This window comes from Temnothorax americanus, unplaced genomic scaffold (genome assembly GCF_048541705.1).
Source record: "Temnothorax americanus isolate GAGA-0224 unplaced genomic scaffold, ASM4854170v1 Scaffold8, whole genome shotgun sequence".
Classification (NCBI taxonomy): domain Eukaryota; kingdom Metazoa; phylum Arthropoda; class Insecta; order Hymenoptera; family Formicidae; genus Temnothorax; species Temnothorax americanus.
Window position 1 is genome coordinate 3,628,404 of NW_027509802.1, and position 20,147 is coordinate 3,648,550.

Genomic DNA, 20,147 nt, shown 5'->3' on the forward strand with positions numbered 1-20,147 from the left:
AAATCGTCGACGCGAATTAGAGAATGCATTTCGCATTCATACGAAAATTTCTGGTATTGCGTTCGAGTGTTGCGGGAGTGGTTTCGATAATTTCGGTTGCCACGAGGGTGTGCTTTCTCCCGAAGACACTTCTCGATCGTTGAAAATAATATTAAAGTCGCAGTTAATATGTTTCGCATCGCTGATAAATGCGACGAGCAAGTAACGAGATCAATATTACTTGCGGATTTACCTAATTACTGGATGTTAGTATATACAGCTTTCTTTATTAAACAAATAACTCATTACATGTGAGTAAAAAAAATAGGGAAATTGTTATTTGCTGTTTGCATCAATATTTCTGATGACATTTATATCGAACTGAGTTTTTAATTAAGACTTAATTAAAAGCTTAGTTTAGATTTAATAAGGATTTAACAATGCTGTTTTTGATAAATACAATAGAAAATTTAGACTTTTTATTTAAATAGAAGATTTAGACTTTAAATATTTTCTCACCAAGCTGCTATCATAATTATTGAATTGACAATTTTGGAACAGGACATAACCTTAAGGGATGTAATCGAGTCTCTCAGAATTTCATTTAAAATTTTATCTAAAATTTTATTTCTGTAACTAAATCAATTATTTCTATGCTGAAATTTCGTGTTTTCTATCGTGTTCTGGTTTTGTCACTTTCTGAAAGTCTAGAAAGTTTTCCATTATTTTAATTGAAATTTGAAAACTAGAAATCCGATAGGAATTTACATTGTTAGTTCGTTACCTTTTTTCCTCTTCAAAATAGAACAGGTGAAAACAGTCGTTAAATCGCTGCTTCAAAGTTATTCGAATCGTGCCGAGTACCGCAACGCGCGCGCGACAGAGTGTAAATTTTATGAAGTATATTTTGTAAAGTACACATAATTTTTGTAATTTCGATTCGCAACATGTGTGTGAAATATATTCGTCAATAGATACTACATTAGAAGTGCATTTACGTTGGCGATGAAATAGAAATTCGGGAATAGATACGTAAAGTTCGGGAGGGAACGGTCTGCCGGGATGAAAAGCGTCAAAGCGGAAATACCGCGGCAAAATCTGCTTGTCAGAAATTGACAAAGCGCGTATTCGGGCAAAGCATCGACGAATCGATATCTATACTGTCGAGAAAATTAATATACGCTTATTGCAACGGCGTAGTAATGGCAGTAATGACGCGGCCGTATATGTACATACAATAGGCTTTCGGTAGCCATCGTAAATTAGTTCGCCTAAAGTGCTATGCATAATTAAGCGACTGGCATAAATGACTAACGCGGTGCGATCGGACAAATTAGCCGCGTATAACAAAGTCATGCGTGAATCACTACGAACTTCGTATCTTGATGTCCGCGATTGTAAGTTGATGCTTCAAATGGACGATTTTCTAATTGAAACATCATTTCACACATTTTACGTAATTAAATCATTTTATATGTTCGAAAAATAAGCGTAAAATGAGAAATTTTTCAACATTTTATTTTTACTTATACTATTTTACTCTTATTATTATCGCGTTAAAACATTTCTATTTTCTGTAATAAAAATTAAACTTTTAAAATAAAAATTATTATGTAATTTTTTAATTTACTCTTTTTATTTTTTAAAATAGAAATTAAATTTTTAAATAAAAATTCTAGATTTATTACACGACTTCTTTCTAAATTAACTCTTAAGCTAATAAATTATTTTTCTCGTATTTCATAGTATCCCGCCAGGGAAAATGCATTCCCCCCAGTTTGAGGCCAATGACCTAAACCAGAGGCGGGTCTAGGGTCAATCAGGGTAATTGTGACTCGAGGACAAAAGTGTCACAGGAATATCTTCCATATGACAGATCCAATAACAAGTTATCAAATTATTAAAAGTGATAACGACTTATTTAACAGATGTGTGACATCCTTAAGTTGTAATAACAATCAACTGGAATATTCTAAAAGATGGCGCCGCACTTTTTTTTAATATTAAAATTATTCCGATAGATCCTATATCAGAACTAATAAAATTGCAGCCCAGTTGGAAACCCACAGAATAAATTCGTCCAGAAATATCTATCGATTTTTAGGAAATTATATAAAAAGGGAACGACCCTTTTTTTTAATATTCTCTCACTTAATCATGGTATTAAGCTCTCTTCTGTGAAACTGTCCTTTGAAACTGTCGAAAATTATTAGTCTTTAGCCCCGCAAGTGTACCATCACTCTTGATTTCAATATTTTAAATAAATCTTTATTATATCTTATCATTTTTTTTCCACGGGTAAAGAAATATACATAATAGACTTTTATAAATTACATACAAAAATTTATAAATATATAAATATATTTTATACTATTTAAATGGATATTTATAAATTATATAATCTTTAGTTGTATTTTATATACTTTGTTTTAACATCGCTATGCACGATTGTATGATTAAATAGTACGAGTAGAGGATCACGCACTATATAAAATTACTGCATTAAAAAATTGTGTTGTAACAGAAAAGCTAAAGGAAGATTATTTTCATCTAACTAACGGGCAGAGGTCGGAGCGAAGGATGAAAAGACTCGTGTATACGCCTCCCTCGAAAGCCTGAAATGCGAGCGCGCGAATCCAGAGTAAAACAACAATATTTTTTCTTTTTTTCCTGTCGTGCCCATCGTCCGAACGCGGTCCTTCAACGTTGCGTGCGCAAAATTATTAACACCCGAGGCAAGCGAAACGTAAAAAGCGACGTTATAAGACTGCCATTTAATTATCCCGACAGTGAACCGACGACGCACACGTGCGCGAGCCCGCGTAAAACCATCCACGCACTGCGTATTTACGCTCTATTTGCAGAGGTAAGCGAGAGAAGGATTCTGGAAACGGGGGTATGGCGTATCAAACCGTGTTGTCGCCGCCGTCGCCGCCGTTCACCGGTGAGAGATTCATTCCATTTGAAGGTCCGTTACCGAGCGAGAAGATACGTAGGGACGACCCGCGATAAATCCCGTAATCCACCGTGTCGCGTTAGGAATACGGATCTCTCGTGGCAGCGACGGCGACGGGCGACGGCGGCGATGCTATGCGCCACGACGCGCGAGAGAAAACGGGCGCCGCGCCGCGCCGCGCCGGGCGTAACGTAACGCTGGAGAAGAAAGATTGCACTTTTTTATTAGGGCGCAAGGCGGGGGTAACGCGGAAAGAGGGTAAGGACCCGGCGGAGGACGGTCTCGATCTTCCACGCAACGTAACGCGAACAAATTACACGTCCCGCGGAACTCCCCGGGCGCGCGTACACGCGCGCGTATATATACGTGCCCGTGTATATAAACGTGCACCCTCAAACGCGACGGCAAACTTACGCATACTCCGGCACGTTCTCCCTTTTCCCGCACACGAGCGAGGCTTTTCCCCGTCACGTGTAGTAGTAATACACTTTTACGTCGCGCTTGTGCGAGGGGACCGCGACCCCTATCCCGCCGCGTCAACCCATCCGCCCGTTACGTCCCGCCGGACGATCCCGCCGATTCGATACGCCCCGACCTTCGAAATCGTCGAATCGTTCCTTCGACCCCTCGCTCGCTCGACCCGCACCGATCGACGACTACCTCGCGAGGATTCCTTTTCACAGTTATATAGGTTTGCAAAACCCAAGCGCGACTGAAGAATTTACGACTGATTTCAGGGCTCGCGCGCTCTACCCCTGCGACCCTCGGCGCGCGAATTCTCGGTCGGGCGAATAAATCGCCAAAGCTCTTTTAAATATACAAAACGATCCCTTTTTGAGAGTCGTACTGTTACGCAACTTCTAGCGTGGGATGTAATCTTATCGCAATGCGGGGTGTTTGATAACGGACGGCTATGCTAAAGAGATTCCTCATCAAAAACGTTTCCTCCATCAAAATCTCGTTTAACAAATTTTAATTTCATGAAATTATAACTTTTTCTTGAAATTATAACGTTAAACATGTAGCAAATTCAGTAATTAGTTGTCAGGTGAAGATAAAATTATGATGAAACTCGAATGAAAAGAAGAAAATTTATTTATTTAATGTTTTGTAAAATTTTTTTTTTTTTTTTTTTTTTTTTAATTTATCTGCTTTTCTTGACATTTTCTAAATTAAAAAATTCCTGGAGGGAATGCAATAATGGTTAAGTAAAAATTACTTGGAAAGATACATTTATTTACTTCTACATATAAATGAGATTGTTATTTTCAATTTACACAATATATATATATATATATTTAATAAAATATTTTACAAGATGTATTTTCTTTCTATATATGATAAATGCGTACATATTCGCGTACTCGTACCGAATTTCGGCGTGATCACATTTAGCTCCCCATGTAAATCGCCCGACGATAGAAAATCAGAGATACCGCTGTTCATTTATGCAAACCGCTCAGTACTCGATTAGTGAAATTATCATAGCCGATACGACGGATAATGATAGAATAGGGAAAAACAGAATAACACGAGTGTACGGACAGCAATTTACGTGCACTTATTTAATATACAATAGCGAATGACAATTCCCGCAAAATTACCTCGCTCTTTATCGAATTTGATCCTTCGGGATGGAAAAGTTGGAAATTGTGTCGCGTTGCATAAAATAATGGTTTAATCGTTTGAATAATTCCGAGAGAGCTGAGAGATCGTGAACTAGATTTTTCCCTCATTCTCAGCGATCGTCCAACTAATCGAAGAGAAAATTGGAGATCGAAATTAATGAAATGTTAACGTATATAACATTAACGTAACTTCGTTCTACATATTCATATTAGAAAACTTGCGAATACGGTTTGTGTACGAGGATCTCGTGTTATAGCAATCCGAATATTTCCATTCTATATATATATTTCACGTCGCGTTCGAGGGAGAGTCTAACGTATAGTTATGAACTCAGCCGATCGCGAGTTTAGACCGATCGGAATCATTCGAACGTTCGAACTGGTCGCGCGGCGTCCGTGAACGAAAATTCGAGGGTCAACGCAAACGAGATTGCTTCCGGTCGACGTCTACTTAGCGTAGGACTTGCGATTTTAATGTACTTGCAGGTGATACGACGTTACCGTCGCAATGACCCAATTACCGCACTCGTAACGGCGTAACAGCGGAAGACGTGAACCACATGAAAGCCAAACGGCAACTCCGGAAACTTTGTTTCCCCCCCTCCCCCGTAGTCCTTCGACGCGTTAAGGGGGACGTGTCTACCTACGGTACAGGTAATTAGCTTGAGCCCTCCTAATGCACCAATATCTGAAATATATATATCGATGAAATAATAATCGAATTGAAGCGGATGTGTATACAGCAAGACAGGTAATACGTGCGCACACACAACTTAATTGTTGTATCGTGCGCCGAGACGGGCGTAACGAGCCGCGACATCCGACGGTACGTATACTTATTCGGGGAAGCGACGTGTTCTTCGGCAGTTATTAGTCACGCCGTGTCAATGGCGCAATTTCTATCGTTATCAAAGCACTTATGTGCCACCAAGGTAAATGCATCCATTACGTTGGAGCCGTCTTTGGGCGTGCAGGAGAGCAGCGTCTCCGTTATACGCTCGCGTGCAACGAGGAGCGCGATTTTCGTAACCACTGCGACTCTCTTACAATTTTCGACAAGAGTTTGATACATCTATACGTATACGTAAACAACCTGACGAAAAAGTGTAGATCTCTTTGAAAAGATCGCGCTTCCACGTTGTGTACGAGCGACGCGCCGCGATATCTTGGCAGGATCGCGTCGGCAATCAAAACGCGTCTCGTTTCGATCAGAATAATTTTCAACGTCACCGTATTAATTAGGCAGCAAGTATGCCCGGGGATTCCCGGGCCCGCGTTCACAAAAGTGGAATTGCAATTGAATTAGTGATATCGATATCTGTCTCACGTTGAATAATGCATAAGGTGATATTCCCCGTTATATAACAGTGGCGCGCGCGTTGTACATCGCTATATATACGGCTTTAGCGGAGTGCCGGCCGACGTCGGTTTTAAATAAAACACGTCCCTTTTTATGTTCCCTGTTCTCCCCGCATGCTCCATGTCCCGCGCGTCCATCGACCGTCGTCGTTGCGTGCACCCTCCGACTGTCACTCTCTCTCTCTCTTTCTCTTTCTCACTCTATGGCTTCTATAATCAAACTCGAGTCGACGTATCGCCGCGAATACGGGGACGAACGCGTTGGCGCGAGCCTCCACGCATCGTCCTGGATTACTTTCGGGGATTTATGTCCTTCGTCTAATGTGGGCGGTCGGTAGTGACGGTATAAATGTGCTCTAGAGCGTCCGTATACGCAACCCACTGCACCACCGCAGAACGTAGCCAGACTTTGTAAACAGGCTTACGCATCCGAACTTTTTATTGCGTTCATTCGTTCGTTCGTTTCGTACACCCCTTGAACGCAGCTAACCGCTAAGCTTGATAAACGACACCCCGAGACTACCCGCGTTTATTGGATTTCGCGTGCCGCGAGAAAGTAGTTTTCTTAATATTAACATAGTTTCTGCGCGGGATCCCAACTATCGGTGTCGCTATTATCGCGTTTCACAATTAAAACAAATCACTACGATAGTAAAAAAGATCGCATCATATATGTTACGATATATTGCTTAATGCTATGCTGTCTTAACATATTGACACTTGTTATTTCTTGTGATTTTTATATGCAATATTTTTTTAATATTTAAATGCTTAATTCTTTTCTTTTATATTTAAGGTAGCTTTTTTTCGAAACTTATATTACGGAAAAAAACACGAGGTATTATATGAGAACGTTAATCGCATTATTATTATATTGTGAGCATATTGCCTTACTAAAGGACTTAATTAATTGAATAGTGCAAGAAAAGAATTTCTTATTAGGACCATGTATTTTGATAGAATTAAAACATACCTTTTGATAGATTTAGCGTTCGCAGAAAAAAATTTCTTGTTAGAACTATATCTTTTGACAGAATTAGCATTCGCAGAAATTTCTCTGCTTAATCTTTTTACTAATGCAAATATTCTTTTCTTTTAATTTACTTTTAATCCCGTGGATTTCTAAAATACATTTTAATAACTTAACTAGACTATTATTATGATGTTTTATGCTTGTTCATTAAATATATAATATGATGTAATATTTGTACAAAGTGGAAAGTGGAAGAAAGGAAAAAGAGAGCATTGAAAAGGAGGCATGGAATTAAATAAGATTAGAGACGTAAATGAGATTCTATTCAATATGTGTATTTTTAAAATTACCGAGTAAATATACACGCTTGTTAACGCAAATAACAGGTAATCATGTTATTAACAGAATTATTCAATTATACTGTCACACTGTGATTTTTTCACATAATCGTGGAAATCCGGTTATATCATCAATGTAATTGTTGCATATTAAAGCTCTCTATAAGAATACCGTTGGACATCTCGTTTATTTGGAATAATTATCTATTTTGGGAATAATAATATTTTATTCGAATGCCACTTAAACTTGAGTTATTTCAAAGAAAATTGAATATATGTGCATATTTTTATATTTAGCAAAATTATAAGCAGGTATTTTACAAATAATAATTTGTACAATTTGTAAAATCGAGGTCTAGTTTTAGTTAAACTATTTTAATAAATGTTAAATTTTTTTAACTTTTAAATCACACATATTTGTATGTATATCTAATTAAAAATCTCATCGATGTGATTTAATAAAAAATATAAATTGCATTTTACAGAGTACGAAGACTCAAGATTGATCTTAATATTTAATTAGAACTTACGTTTGATTAAAAGAGGGTTAAATGTGATATCTCATATTAAAAGGAATACTTTTTGAATCATAACTACCGTAAAATTTCTATCGTGGCGCAAATTTAATTGCTAATTGGATCGAGCTGGATTCGAGAGGGACGGCAAAGCATATATCAATTTGTCTACGTCACGAAATCACAAAATTCATTTTCGTCACGATTGCGATACTTTGTCGCTTATTATAAACTTATTATAAAGTAATGCTAAGCCGCTGGAAGTAATGCGTATCGCGTAATGAAAAATTACAATGGTTTTTTCCCCGTCGCGGCAACAGAGTTGCGTAATTAAGCGTCCCCTCCGCCGCGCCGTTGCCTTATCCAATTTATCGATCCGCTGATGCGGTAAAGCACCGTTCCGATGTCTGCGCTAATTGCAGCGGAACAAGCTACTAAATTATTTAGCTTACACGTGCTGCAACGGAGAGACGCTGGCAGCGAGTGCGTCTAATAGCGTCCTAGAGAGAGCGCACCGGCCGCGCGGGCCTGGAGCGAAAATAGATACTGATTGCACGCGAAAAGTCAAATGTAATCGCACGACCTTGCACGACTGTTGCGACTACGCGCGATCAACCGTGCGATTTACGGGATCTGCTTGCACAGCAAAAAACACGGAAAAAACAATCCAAGAAAGTCAGACACTTGCGTAATATGATGGATATTTTTCTTCAACACTTTCATATCCATTCGTATGTATTTGCACAAGCGAATTATAAAAAATTTGCGCATTTTTCTTATTCGCTGAGATAATATTCGTTAACGTACAATATGCCTTTATTATAAATGGTAGAACTTATGTCTTTCACTTTATTACTTATTGCTAACTATGTTAAGCTTATTAAATCATGTTGGAAAATCGACAGAAACGTTTCTACAAAAAGTTGAGAACAAAACTTTTATAATACAGTATGAATGATAAATGAAATAGATAATGCATTAAATAAAATAATCACTACTTTACAGTTTCTTTTTTCTTTTTTCTCCCTTCACTTATATCTCGAGCCACAAACATTCAGCCAGAACTATCCCGAAAGGCAGGTAATCAATTAATGGAAGGGAGACTGGGTTTTCAAACGCAAGAAGATGATTCATTTATGTTAATGAATTATTAAGCATGTTCGCACGTTATATTTATATTCATAAGTTAGTTATCGAGCTCATTTTACGCAGTTGCGCCGAACACGCAGCAACCCGCTGCTACGTCAAGACCAACTGCGCTCTTATTTATGCTTATAATTTTCCTCGTTGCTTTGGAATTTACCTATATAGATTTTTCTAAAGATAACGTTTATATGTCGAGCGAGGTTTATATAAATCGACAGATACGTTTCTCGGTATTGCAATGTCCATTAGCGACACAGAGATTCAACGTTTGTTTCTCTCGCCCATTTATGAGCGTAATTGAACCCGTAACTCGGCTGCTCGTTGACAAACTTGACTCGAAAGGACCACTTCAGTGCCTCGAGCAACAACGACAGGTATTCGAGGAGGCGCGGAAAACGCGGTGGAAACGTTCGCGTTTTCCACGGTACCCGCTTGAGACTCGAAATTAGCTTCTTTCAGCTTGGCTTCCCTCCCAGACAAATGGCGGCAGCGAGGAGGTCGGACAGGCGTCTTCGGTCCTAATACCATACCACGCCGCGCGCTCTCTCTCTCTCTCTCTCTCTCTCTCTCTCTCTCTCTCTCTCTCTCTCTCTCTCTCTCGCTCTCTCTCCGAGAGAGAGCGAGAGAGAGAGACGACGGGGGCTTGTCTAATGGAAACCGAGGACGCCTTAAATCCCCGCTTTGACTAATTTATTTGTTGGCCCGTTCGGCGAATCGGTGGCGGGCGCGGTCAAGACGCCGCGCCGCCGTCGCCGCCACGCCGTCGCACGCTCGGAAAATCGTAATTTCAGAGACGAGCCACGCGGAGTCACCCCCGTCGGGACCGTTTACCCCGGAGGTCACGGGAAAAATCGATGATCCATTACCGCGGTTACGATTGCTCCCCCGCGAGTCGGTACGCCAATCATTTAGCCCGGCACCGTCATATCCATTCCACGTCCATCCTGACAGTAGCTGATTTACTCGGGCGTACCCCAGAGAGTAACGTCGAGGGTAAAGCGCCGTGCTCCCTTAGTGCGCGGCGTTCGACCGGAATTCTTCCTCTCTGTGCGCGGATTGCAACTGCGCGATATAATCACGCGCAACCGGCCGCCGATCGGGATCCGCCGGGAGATCATGTCGCGGCAACGTGATCGAACGCCGACGATAAACCGCACCGTTACTCTGGCATAATTATCGTCACATGCAAATTTCTCGATCGTTACGTCAGTACGGAGACTTACAACGCTTCGCGTGACTTGCCGCAATGTTGGGACATTTCTTTTTTTATTATTCACAGTGACGCTTTCGATTTCTTTGAAATTTTCAGTCTGGAAAAGTCTCAAAGCCTCACTGGAATATTATTCTCTCTTTCTTCCCTTCCTTTCTCTTTTTCTTCGATATGCAACCTCTTCTGCAACAAATTTTTTATTCGAAAAGTCAATCAACTTTTCGAACGTCACGTCCTTTTTCGGATAGTTCTATTTACGAGACTTTTAGCCTCGCGAGAGATTCAGTCGAGCGCGTCAACGGTATTATGTAAGAGCAAATGCAAGGAGTTAGCTATTGATATATTAGCCTTTTAATAGATTTTAGCCTCGGTTACGTGATAGAAAAGAGATTGATCGTTGCTGCTTGCATCATTTCATTCAGGGAACGATAATCAATATGCATACAGCGACAGGATTACCGTCAATTTTGAATAAAAATGCATCGATAGCTTTGTATGGTATACGTGTGCAGTGACAGGTTCGATTTCAACCCGACAGTTCTAATCCACTCCGCAAGCTCCGGCGATTCGGTCGATATGTAGGTAGATGCATTCGCCCGATCGGAATTCTTTTACAGCCCAGTTTGCATTTCACAATCTATTCCGAGTGAGGCATCGGCCACGAAGGCATTTTTATCAAAGTGTCCTTCGGGTAGCGCGCGCGCGCTGTCATCTATATGCATTACCTCGTCGAAGGAAAGCTACAGTATTGTTTTGTCTACGTAGCACTTTAATACAACATGTCGTTCATGTTATCAAGCATGAACCTTTTTCATTTTCATTTATACTAGCTCAAACTCGAGCTCAAATCTTTTCATAACATCTCGTAACATGATGAAATATGAGTAACGATTCGAACTCTCTGTGATCAGTCTTTTATTAAATTAAATATTAATCCACTTATATATATATATATATATATATATATATATATATATATATATACACCAGAAGGCATGTAAAATCGATTATTATATTATTTAATTTTTCAATATTTTTCTTTAAAAAGTAGAAAAAAATCGTAATACGTTCTTCTCGAATTTGGATCTATTGTAAGCGCCTATTATATAAAGAGTAGATATCGTGAGCTATCAAAGCCTGTTTTGACAATTTGTATGTTGAGTAGATTAATTATATACTACGTAACTTTATTATTAATATAAGTATTATAGAGTGAAAGAAAAACAATTTCTTAACTATGCGTGCGCGTATAAAAAAAGACACACGTATATAAATAAATTTAAAATCATATTTGTGACTGCAATCTGTTAAAAAATGGCGCAGGCGTCTGGATTCTAATCAAAGTAAATTAAATATTATTTTTATGATATATTATAAAATATTGACTTAATTATCTTATTGATTATCTTATTGATCGTATTTTTATAAAATACAAGAGAAATTTTCACGGCGTACATTGTTCCGCACTAAAATCTCGATAACATTATGGAACAACGTTTGCACGGCAGTTCCTTTTTGTTAATGCGATATAACTCTTACGTAATATCGGCTCGATCGATAGTATTTCGCACTCGCAGTGCGTAGCATGTGTTTGACAGGTGACGGCGCAATTGTTTGTCGTTAAAGGTTCGGCGAAAAAAATTCGGTGCCGTTTCCATTAAACGCGGCTACCCGCTGAACAAAAATTGCGCTTTTCCGCCAGCTGGTCGCCTGATATTAACAACGTAACAATGCGCACTCGTGAGATCTCTCTCGGAAAAAAAAAGTGGACCGCGATAGACGCGAGCTATACAAAATTGTTTCCATTTCAGTTGCGTGTGAACGCACACACGCACGTACGCACGCACTTACGCATACACGCACGGATGCACCTACTTACCCTTTGCTCTTTACGAACACCGCGGGTTATCCGCCCCGTAATTCGAACATATAAGAAAATTAAAACAACAACGAGACGTAATCTAAAATCGCCCTCTGTTATGCGAGAGAATCTCTTCTTGAAAGAAGACACATATTAGAAGAAGAGATTCTTAATTGCCGTCTTCAAAACAGGCATTAATTACACTTACGCGATTTTTATTCATAAATTAAGAGCGGCGCGATGATCTTGGTCAAATGCAAATGCTTAACGATGAAAATGCATGAAGATGCAAAGAGGACGGAAGTTTGCTAATAACGTCGTCAACCGACACCCGACACGGACTTTGCACCTGTCGGTTTACGTAAAATATCGTTGACTGCGCGGTAACGTTCCAATTATCGATATTTTTTCTTTCTTTTTTTCGTATATCGTCGCGGTGTTATTCGGTTGTGACATTTCTTGTGATGCATGGCATCTTTTTCGCATAGCGAAATGGGAAGCATATCGTACGTTTGGTATAAGCGCACACATGTATACGCAACGGATCGAAACTGGGCTGAGCGTGTTGTAGTTAATCTAGGATAAGGGCTGTACATAAGTGCACATGCATGATACGTGGCGCTAAAGATCCATCCGACACACAAACGCGCATCCCTGGATTTATAGAGCGCCGGCGGAATCGAGGAGCCCCGACTCTGCGAGTCGGCGGATCGTAAACACCGCCGATTTCTCAAGCCATGAGTTGGGAATGCAAAGCGAACCGATCGGATCCGGCGTGATCTCCAGTAATTGTGACGGAGTGAGCAAACGTTAGCCGCTAATATCGTTGCTTGGATAGATCAAAAGGTGTATTCGTAATATGAGAGTTGCAATATTACGTGTACCCGATAATTACACATCGCAGATTTTATCGCGGTTTTAAAGAAAAATCATTGACGCTTCAGATGTCTAATTATCAAATAAATCTATGAGATAATTCTGCCCCGAGAAATTTTTACTTTTATATACCTATATAATATACAAAAAAAGAAAAAAAAATTCTTTTTTTATTCGGTTTTCCATGCAGCTCTAGAAAAAGATTTTAAAAAGCCCCGAAGTCAAGTCCCGAAAACCTTTTAATATAAAAATATTGACCTCTCTTACCGAGCATAAGGGAAATTCATCTGGATAACCTGCAACTGCATATCCCTGTAGAGTCAAGTAATCGAAATGTAAGACCTTTAGACGATCAATAAACATGGGAATAAAATTGCTGCATTGCATATCACACACACACGTAATTTATTCGGTAAAATAATCTTCTTTTTTTATAAAACACGTCAAGTTTTATATTTTATACAATAAGATACATTATTTCTCACAGTCACATTAAAAATCACGCGATATCAATATCTTTTTAATTCATAATACTTATTGATATTTAATACTTCGAGATACAATGGTGTACCTAATGTCTCGAGAATGAATATTATTAACCCTCATTTTGTTAATAAAAAACAAGAGTTCTATTTACGAAGAAACTTCTGCTCTGATTTGTAATGCTTTACACTCTCATTAGATACGCCATTGTTTCCATTATTGTATATGCGCATATAAGAAATTGCAGTAAAACTAAAAACGGCTACACATAAGATACGCATAACACGCAAACACATATACGTCGTGAGAATAATTGAAACTAAATTACCACAACGAATCAACAGCGGATATAATTTACGTCACGTCAGTAAATTACAAGATGAAAATACCAAGAGCTCAGAGTTAAAATAAAGCTCGTGTCATATACTGAACGGTCAAACTACGCTATATAATGTACATGGTGGACATTCGATGTTTTGTGAATGTTTTACGTTGACAGGTGCGCGATGGCGGTCCATGTACGAGCAAATCGTCCGCGCATCGCTACGTGAAGCAAATCACGGGATGGCACATATAGAACAGTGACATTTGCATTTTCCTTCATATACATCTTTACCACACTCATCCTACGTGCTGTGACCTTTGCGAAATAATTAGGTGAAATGAGCCGCGATTTATTTTTAAGAATGGTAGAGGAAAAAATGGTAATATGGACCGCCATTTTGATCTTTTTGTGTAAATTTTTATCTTTTATTAATTTAAATTTAACATAAAATGCTTTGACATAAAATAGTTGAAATGAAGAAAAAGATAGTTAAATATATATAATGGGAAAAATTATTTAAATAAAGAAACCATGACGCACAAATATCGGGATGTAGTGGTAAAGTGAGCCCCCCCTCCCTCTCCTGTGTTAGTAATGGCGAAAGTGACTGTCCCCTGTGACTGTCCCTTGTTTATATAAATATATTGTTTAAACAAATGAAAAAATCGGCAATATAGCGATTGATCCTTAAAGTAGGATAGTTAATAAGGTAACGCGAATTTTTTCAGATTTTTTTAGAACGCTTAAAGTATCTTTTAGGCGTCGGACACGACGTGACCCGACGTTACCCGTTACGGGTGCCGAAAAAGACGTTACACGCGAAGGGTTAATTACATTTATATTTAATTATGTCCTAGCGAAAGCATAGTTATTCAAGCTTATTTAAAACAGAAGACAGCAGCCTGAGAATTGATATAGGGTACAAAGTCGTTAATTACAAACTTTAAACCACGTTAAACTTGTCACTGAATATCAATTGAAAAAAACTTTGACGTACGTCTGTAACAGATAACTCGATTGTTAACAAAAAAAGTCACGTCAGTCGTAGCGGCAACTGTTTCACAACTTCGACACCTGCGCTGAGAACAAATTAACGCTCAGTTACCTCACCTGGGTCTGAGAGACCCTGCACATTGTTAAAACGTGCAGGGTTTTTAAAACGTTCATAAAGTATCTTTTTTTAGTCGGTACTACGTCAACTTGAAAAAAAGCAATCTTTTTCGCTTCTTCAGAAAAACACGTCTTCTTTTTTTTTTAAATAACATTTACATTTTTTAACTTATGGAATAATCTAACTTGCACGGTCTTGTTAGATCTTTAAAAGACGCATCGATTTAAAAAAAAAGACTTCAAATTGATGCATTTGTCTTAATGATACAAGCTAGAGAAAACGGCAGGGGTCTCTCAGACCCTGGTGAGGTAATATCGGGGTGTAAAAACGCAAGGTAACTGAGGGTTAAAAATCTTTTGCAAGAAATAGCGTTAATTATAATATAATTTTAAATGAGGCCCATATTATCAGCAGAAAGTTCACTACTACTTTCTGTTCTAACCATTTTCAACATCGTGCGAGTATCGCGATTCGCGCAACGGATAACGCGTGATGAAGGTATACAAATACCGTAAATACGATACGACGGACCAGTGGAAATCCGATCTGTTTCCACTTAACACCTCGCGAATTGCACGCGCATGCACGTCGAGGAGATTTCGGAAGATTTCGAGATACCGTGGAAACACCAGGACTTTACTAGAAGATATTATAATCCTTCTCTTCCGCGCGCGCGCGCGCGCGCGTGGATAAACGCGGGGAGTAAGACAAATGACGACGGGCTTAGCGGCGGCGTTGGAGGGTATAAACAGTTACGGGGAGGAATATGCCGTGGTTATTCAAATCGCCGACAGATAAAATCTGCGAGCGTGCGTCGCGTTCGTTGTTGCGGCGAGCACGGCGGGATTTCGCAATTCCCCTCCTTCCCATCAATTGTGCGCCCCCGTGTATTTTAGTCGAGTCTCGTGAAGGCCACCCCCTTATCTCTGGCGTCACCGGGTGCATCTCGGGACCGCCGCACCGTTAGTAAACTTTTAAAAGCTATCGCCGTTCTTCCGGCACGGAGAGAGACAGGGGGAGAGAGAGAAGAGAGAGAAAGACTTAACGCGTCTTAGCGTTCTACACTGCTTCTCTGGCGTGATGGCGTGGTAAGACCTAGAATTTTGCGACTCCCGTTTGACTTGCCGATCCTCTCTGCTTCCCACACAGTGTCCGGAAGTTTTGTCCCTAAAGTTTCCGGGAAAATCAGAGACAGGACGCCCGCGATCATGCCCATGGACCCGAACAGGATGAGCGGCAGCGAAGGCATTATTTGCGCCTGAACGTAAACGAGGATACGTGTAATTAGCGAAACGTTTGAGACGATGTATTTAGTTTATAGAACGCTTTCGCCGAGAAATTTCTCAACGGTGATTGACTGCAAATATGCAAAATATTTTTCGTTCGAAATAAAATATTATAAAATATCATCAATGTCATTTTTATGAAAACTATATGCACGTTTATCAAGTTAAAAATGGGAGTAAATGGGAGTAAATATTTTCGAAGAAAAGGTTATTTGTAAGAGCAAAAGTTCCCTGAAATGTTGGATTTAATGTAAAATTACAGGGGAGTCGAATGCAGATCTGGAAAATGTTCGCGCAGCGTTATCGAGGCGTAATTCGGAAAACGCGCGTAATTCGAGAGCGCATCTGTTTCATGCAAACGCGTGTCCGTTGACTCACCAGAAGAGGCGTTTGCGGCGATAAGATTGACCCGACGCGGCCGGTCATGCTGCAAATTCCGAGCAGGGAATGCCGGAGCGTTGTCGGGAACAGCTCCGCCGTGTAGACGTAGACGGTGCCGAACGCCATGGTGATACACAGCTTTCCGGCCATGTATAAAAGTAAAGGCCCGTAACTCCAGGCTCCTGCGGAACAGAGCGGCGATAAATCACCGGGATCGCGCGCGCCCTGGCATAGCGGCCCATTATAACCGACATAATTACGCGAACAACACGATCGCGACTATAAGCCGAACGACACCGCCGGCGCACGTATATAGCGTCGTCTCAACGGCGCTTTTTGCCCCCCTCGGATACGGATTACACACGTAATATGCAACGCGGCGTATCACACATTCGCAGCTTGTATTATATTTTCGCGCGATTATAACTCATATCCGTCCCCGCGCGCGCGCTCGCGCTCGCGATTAAACTTCGCGATTCCATACGAGGACACGTGTAAATATGAGTAAAACGTACATCCCGAAAAAGAAGATAAAAAGAGATTCTAACAGCTCCAAATGCACGCCCTTTCGTTTCTCACACGTCGATAAGATATGATCTTATGGAAGTAATTGGAAAATAGCGGAGCAAAAATGTGATAAAAGTATCAACCATCAAGTTCTTTGAAACGTGACACTAAACATTTATATTCATTCACGACGATGCCAGGATGCGTAGCATTAATGAACATGAGCGAAACAGCATTGTTTCAAAAAGGTCTTTTTTTCCTTACCTTGTCGGCATGTTACGTCTATCCTCTTTTGCTCGAAAATGAATGGGATAAGCATTTAAATAGCTCGATGATGAAAGAAAATACGTGGTAGAGCGAGGCGCATGTCGACGGCATTAATGTTTCAAAAAATATCCCGAAATTCTCTCTCCTCGTAAAAATTTCTCTAGCGTAAACTCGATTCAACGGCTTTTCATAAGCGACCCACGAAACGAGGATCCATCCTTGTCTGAGAAACCTTCTCTTTTTTTCTTATCCCTTTACCTGTCGGTACGAACTGGATTGCGAGGCAGAACGCCCCGCTCAGCAGGAACGCGCCTGAGAGCGTTGGTTTACGGCCAATGCGATCGGTCAGCACCCAGGCGAGGCAATACGCCGGTATCTCGACCACCGCGACGAGCACGAAATTGATGTACTTATCCCCGGCGAACGCCACGGAATTCAACGACAATCCGTAATAAACGAACGTGTTCGTGAGCCAGCAGAACGAGCAGACCAACAGTCGAATGAGTATCACTGAACTATGTAGAACTTGCACGATCGGTTTCCTCTCGTCCGATATCACTAGCTCGCTTTTCTGAAAGATCGTATCGGTCTCGTGGTCGTGTGCGGCATCGTATGCAAATCAGTATTTTATACCGGCATTTACAGATTAATGCAAAAGTTGTTGACTGCACTGGAATTTACGAGCGATAGTTCCCAGCAAACACCAAGTAACTTGAGTAACTCAACAATGTTGAGTAGGAAATTGTAACTTGTGTGTATAAGTTTACCGTTACACAGTGTTTACTGGGTTGTATTTTAGACAACAGTAAGCAAATTTGCAGATGAGACATTTTCAATATCGTAATTGGGCGCATGTGCGTCTGCGATAAGAGAAAGAAATAAATGACGTACCGTTTCGTCCTTAGGTACACTTAACTCCTTGAACGAATTGATGGCCTCGTCCGTTACTTGCAGGCCGTTCATTCGAGCTATTTTACGATATATTTTCTCTACTTCGTCGTGTTTACCCTTTGACAGTAGCCACCTTGAAATCGGCATCATATATGTTGTGCAAACAGTTATTCCCCAGATAAAAGAATGAAAAGAATTCTACTGTATATAAATATTAATTAATAAATTCCGTTCGATCGTTTACTGTAAAAAAGTTGTACTGAAATGGTAAACGATTCCAGCTAATCTTTCAGATCTTTTAATGCATTTCAGCTAATGGCTTTAGTTATGTTTAATTACTTTCAACTGAATTCGCAATAGATATTGATTGCTCACGTAATCCAATAAATTGCAGATAACATTCGTCGATTTCAAATCTTGCTGATCGATCAAAAGTGATGTCCCAGCGATACGTGCGAGTGTTCATTAAGTTTAAAAAGGATTATATACCTAACTGATTCTGGAATGAACAGAGGCAGGAGAATAGCTAGCAATCCCGGCCCGTATATTACTCTAAGAAGCGTTCGCCAAGATCTTAGCCAACTCGCGATCAATCCCAGCAAGATCTCACCCATGGCGAACATGCAGCAGATGATGGTGCTCCCGAAAACTCTGTTTTTCACTCCCACCGTCTCCATTCCTGAGAGCAAAAAATATGTGAATTATTACCGAACGTATATAATCACGCGTAAATTACATTAGAAAGAAACGTGAAGCTAATAAACATATCTTATATAATACATGATTTCTATACAATAAATATATATATATATATATATATGCAATTTATCGGTAATCACTAATACAAAAGTGAATGTAGAGAAACATATACGTATTCGACCCAAGTGCGTCGGTAATTTGAAAATGTCGCGACACACAAGATTGTTTTGTACTTCAAAATAATTTCGAAACTCTTGACATCGTCTACAAAAAACTTATCGATCAATAAATTTTGATAAAAGACGCCAACGATAGGTATTACCGATAAATCAACTATCGATGTAAAAAAAAGTGCATTTTATCAACTTTCCGAACTGTTTCGAGTCGTATTGTGCGAAATACAATATGTTTTTCCTGTCCACTCATTTTCCGCGAGTGTAACCTCGAGGAATTTTCGAGTGAAAGCTTATTATCTATCGCAAGGCTCGTTAGTTTTACATTTCCCGGGAATGTTTTGTCACAGAATATATTTTCATAGAAATCTAAATGCGTGTCGCATAAAGCTGCAACTATATAATTTTAATAAACGACTAAATAAACACGTGGTAAATCCAGAATAAATTACTCGAAAATATCTACGTTACGCGTGTCGCGTATTTGCATTCCAAACGCGGAGTAAAGAGCATTGCATCGAGAATTCGCTCCGACGCCGACGCCGCGCCGCGCCGCCCGCAAACACTCGTAATAGGGCAGGAACGACATAACGCTTACAGGTGTCGCATATTTTTTGCTCCCCCCCCCCCCCCGCGTGCATATTTATTATTCCGTTATTAACGCACCTAGGATAAATCCCGCGCTGTAAATTCCCGCCGCCATGGTGGCATCGAGGAATTCGAATGCGAGAAACATCCAATAATTCACGGAGAAGGAATGTATCAAGCCGCTGACTCCAGACAGAAACGTCGACAGCGTCAAAAAGGTTCGTCTTCCGTACCTGGAAAATAAAAATGAATGAACGCGGATGCGCCGTCTCCCGTTGTTCGCGGCAAAGCGCATTTCTGCCGTGCCGCAATGCGAAATTCCTCGCGCTACCGCGTGATACGCCGCGGCGCGCTTTCTTATCGAGGGTCTGTGAAATCGAGCCGCAGAAACATTGTTACAGACCATTCGTACAATTTTTGCATTACGTAAAGAACTATGCGTATCATTTCAACTAAGAATTTTAATCTCGTAACCGACATAACCGATTGCGATTTATCGCCGGGTACGTAAAGGACGCATAACAGAAATGCAGTTGCGCGATGCAGCTGATATTATCCATACGAGCGTGTCTAACGCGCTCGCTAGGAAAAAGAT

The 20,147-nt window shown here is 40.2% G+C and overlaps 1 protein-coding gene and 1 long non-coding RNA gene across 8 annotated transcripts in view; both read right to left on the bottom strand.

The window, feature by feature from the left end:
* Positions 1–20,147, bottom strand: part of LOC143907025 (organic cation/carnitine transporter 2) — a 128,445-nt gene that overhangs the window by 95,265 nt on the left and 13,033 nt on the right. For 4 of the 7 annotated variants that reach the window (XR_013259705.1, XM_077423504.1, XM_077423505.1 and 1 more), the window contains exons 6-10: positions 19,631–19,785; positions 18,582–18,771; positions 18,093–18,225; positions 17,460–17,772; positions 16,425–16,609 (exon numbers count right to left, since the gene is read on the bottom strand). Coding sequence is in view for 6 of the 7 variants with exons in the window: in XM_077423504.1 (XP_077279630.1) it covers positions 16,425–16,609; positions 17,460–17,772; positions 18,093–18,225; positions 18,582–18,771; positions 19,631–19,785 (976 nt within the window). In the remaining variant the exon portion in view is untranslated. Of the gene's footprint in view, positions 1–13,063; positions 16,019–16,424; positions 16,610–17,459; positions 17,773–18,092; positions 18,226–18,581; positions 18,772–19,630; positions 19,786–20,147 lie in introns of those variants that run through there. The other 3 variants (XM_077423499.1, XM_077423501.1, XM_077423500.1) reach the window with 2 other exon arrangements.
* On the bottom strand, positions 4,055–10,909 carry LOC143907142 (uncharacterized). Its single transcript, XR_013259743.1, has 2 exons — positions 9,761–10,909; positions 4,055–5,251 (listed from the first exon to the last, which is right to left on the bottom strand). It is a non-coding gene; the product is annotated as an uncharacterized LOC143907142 (long non-coding RNA).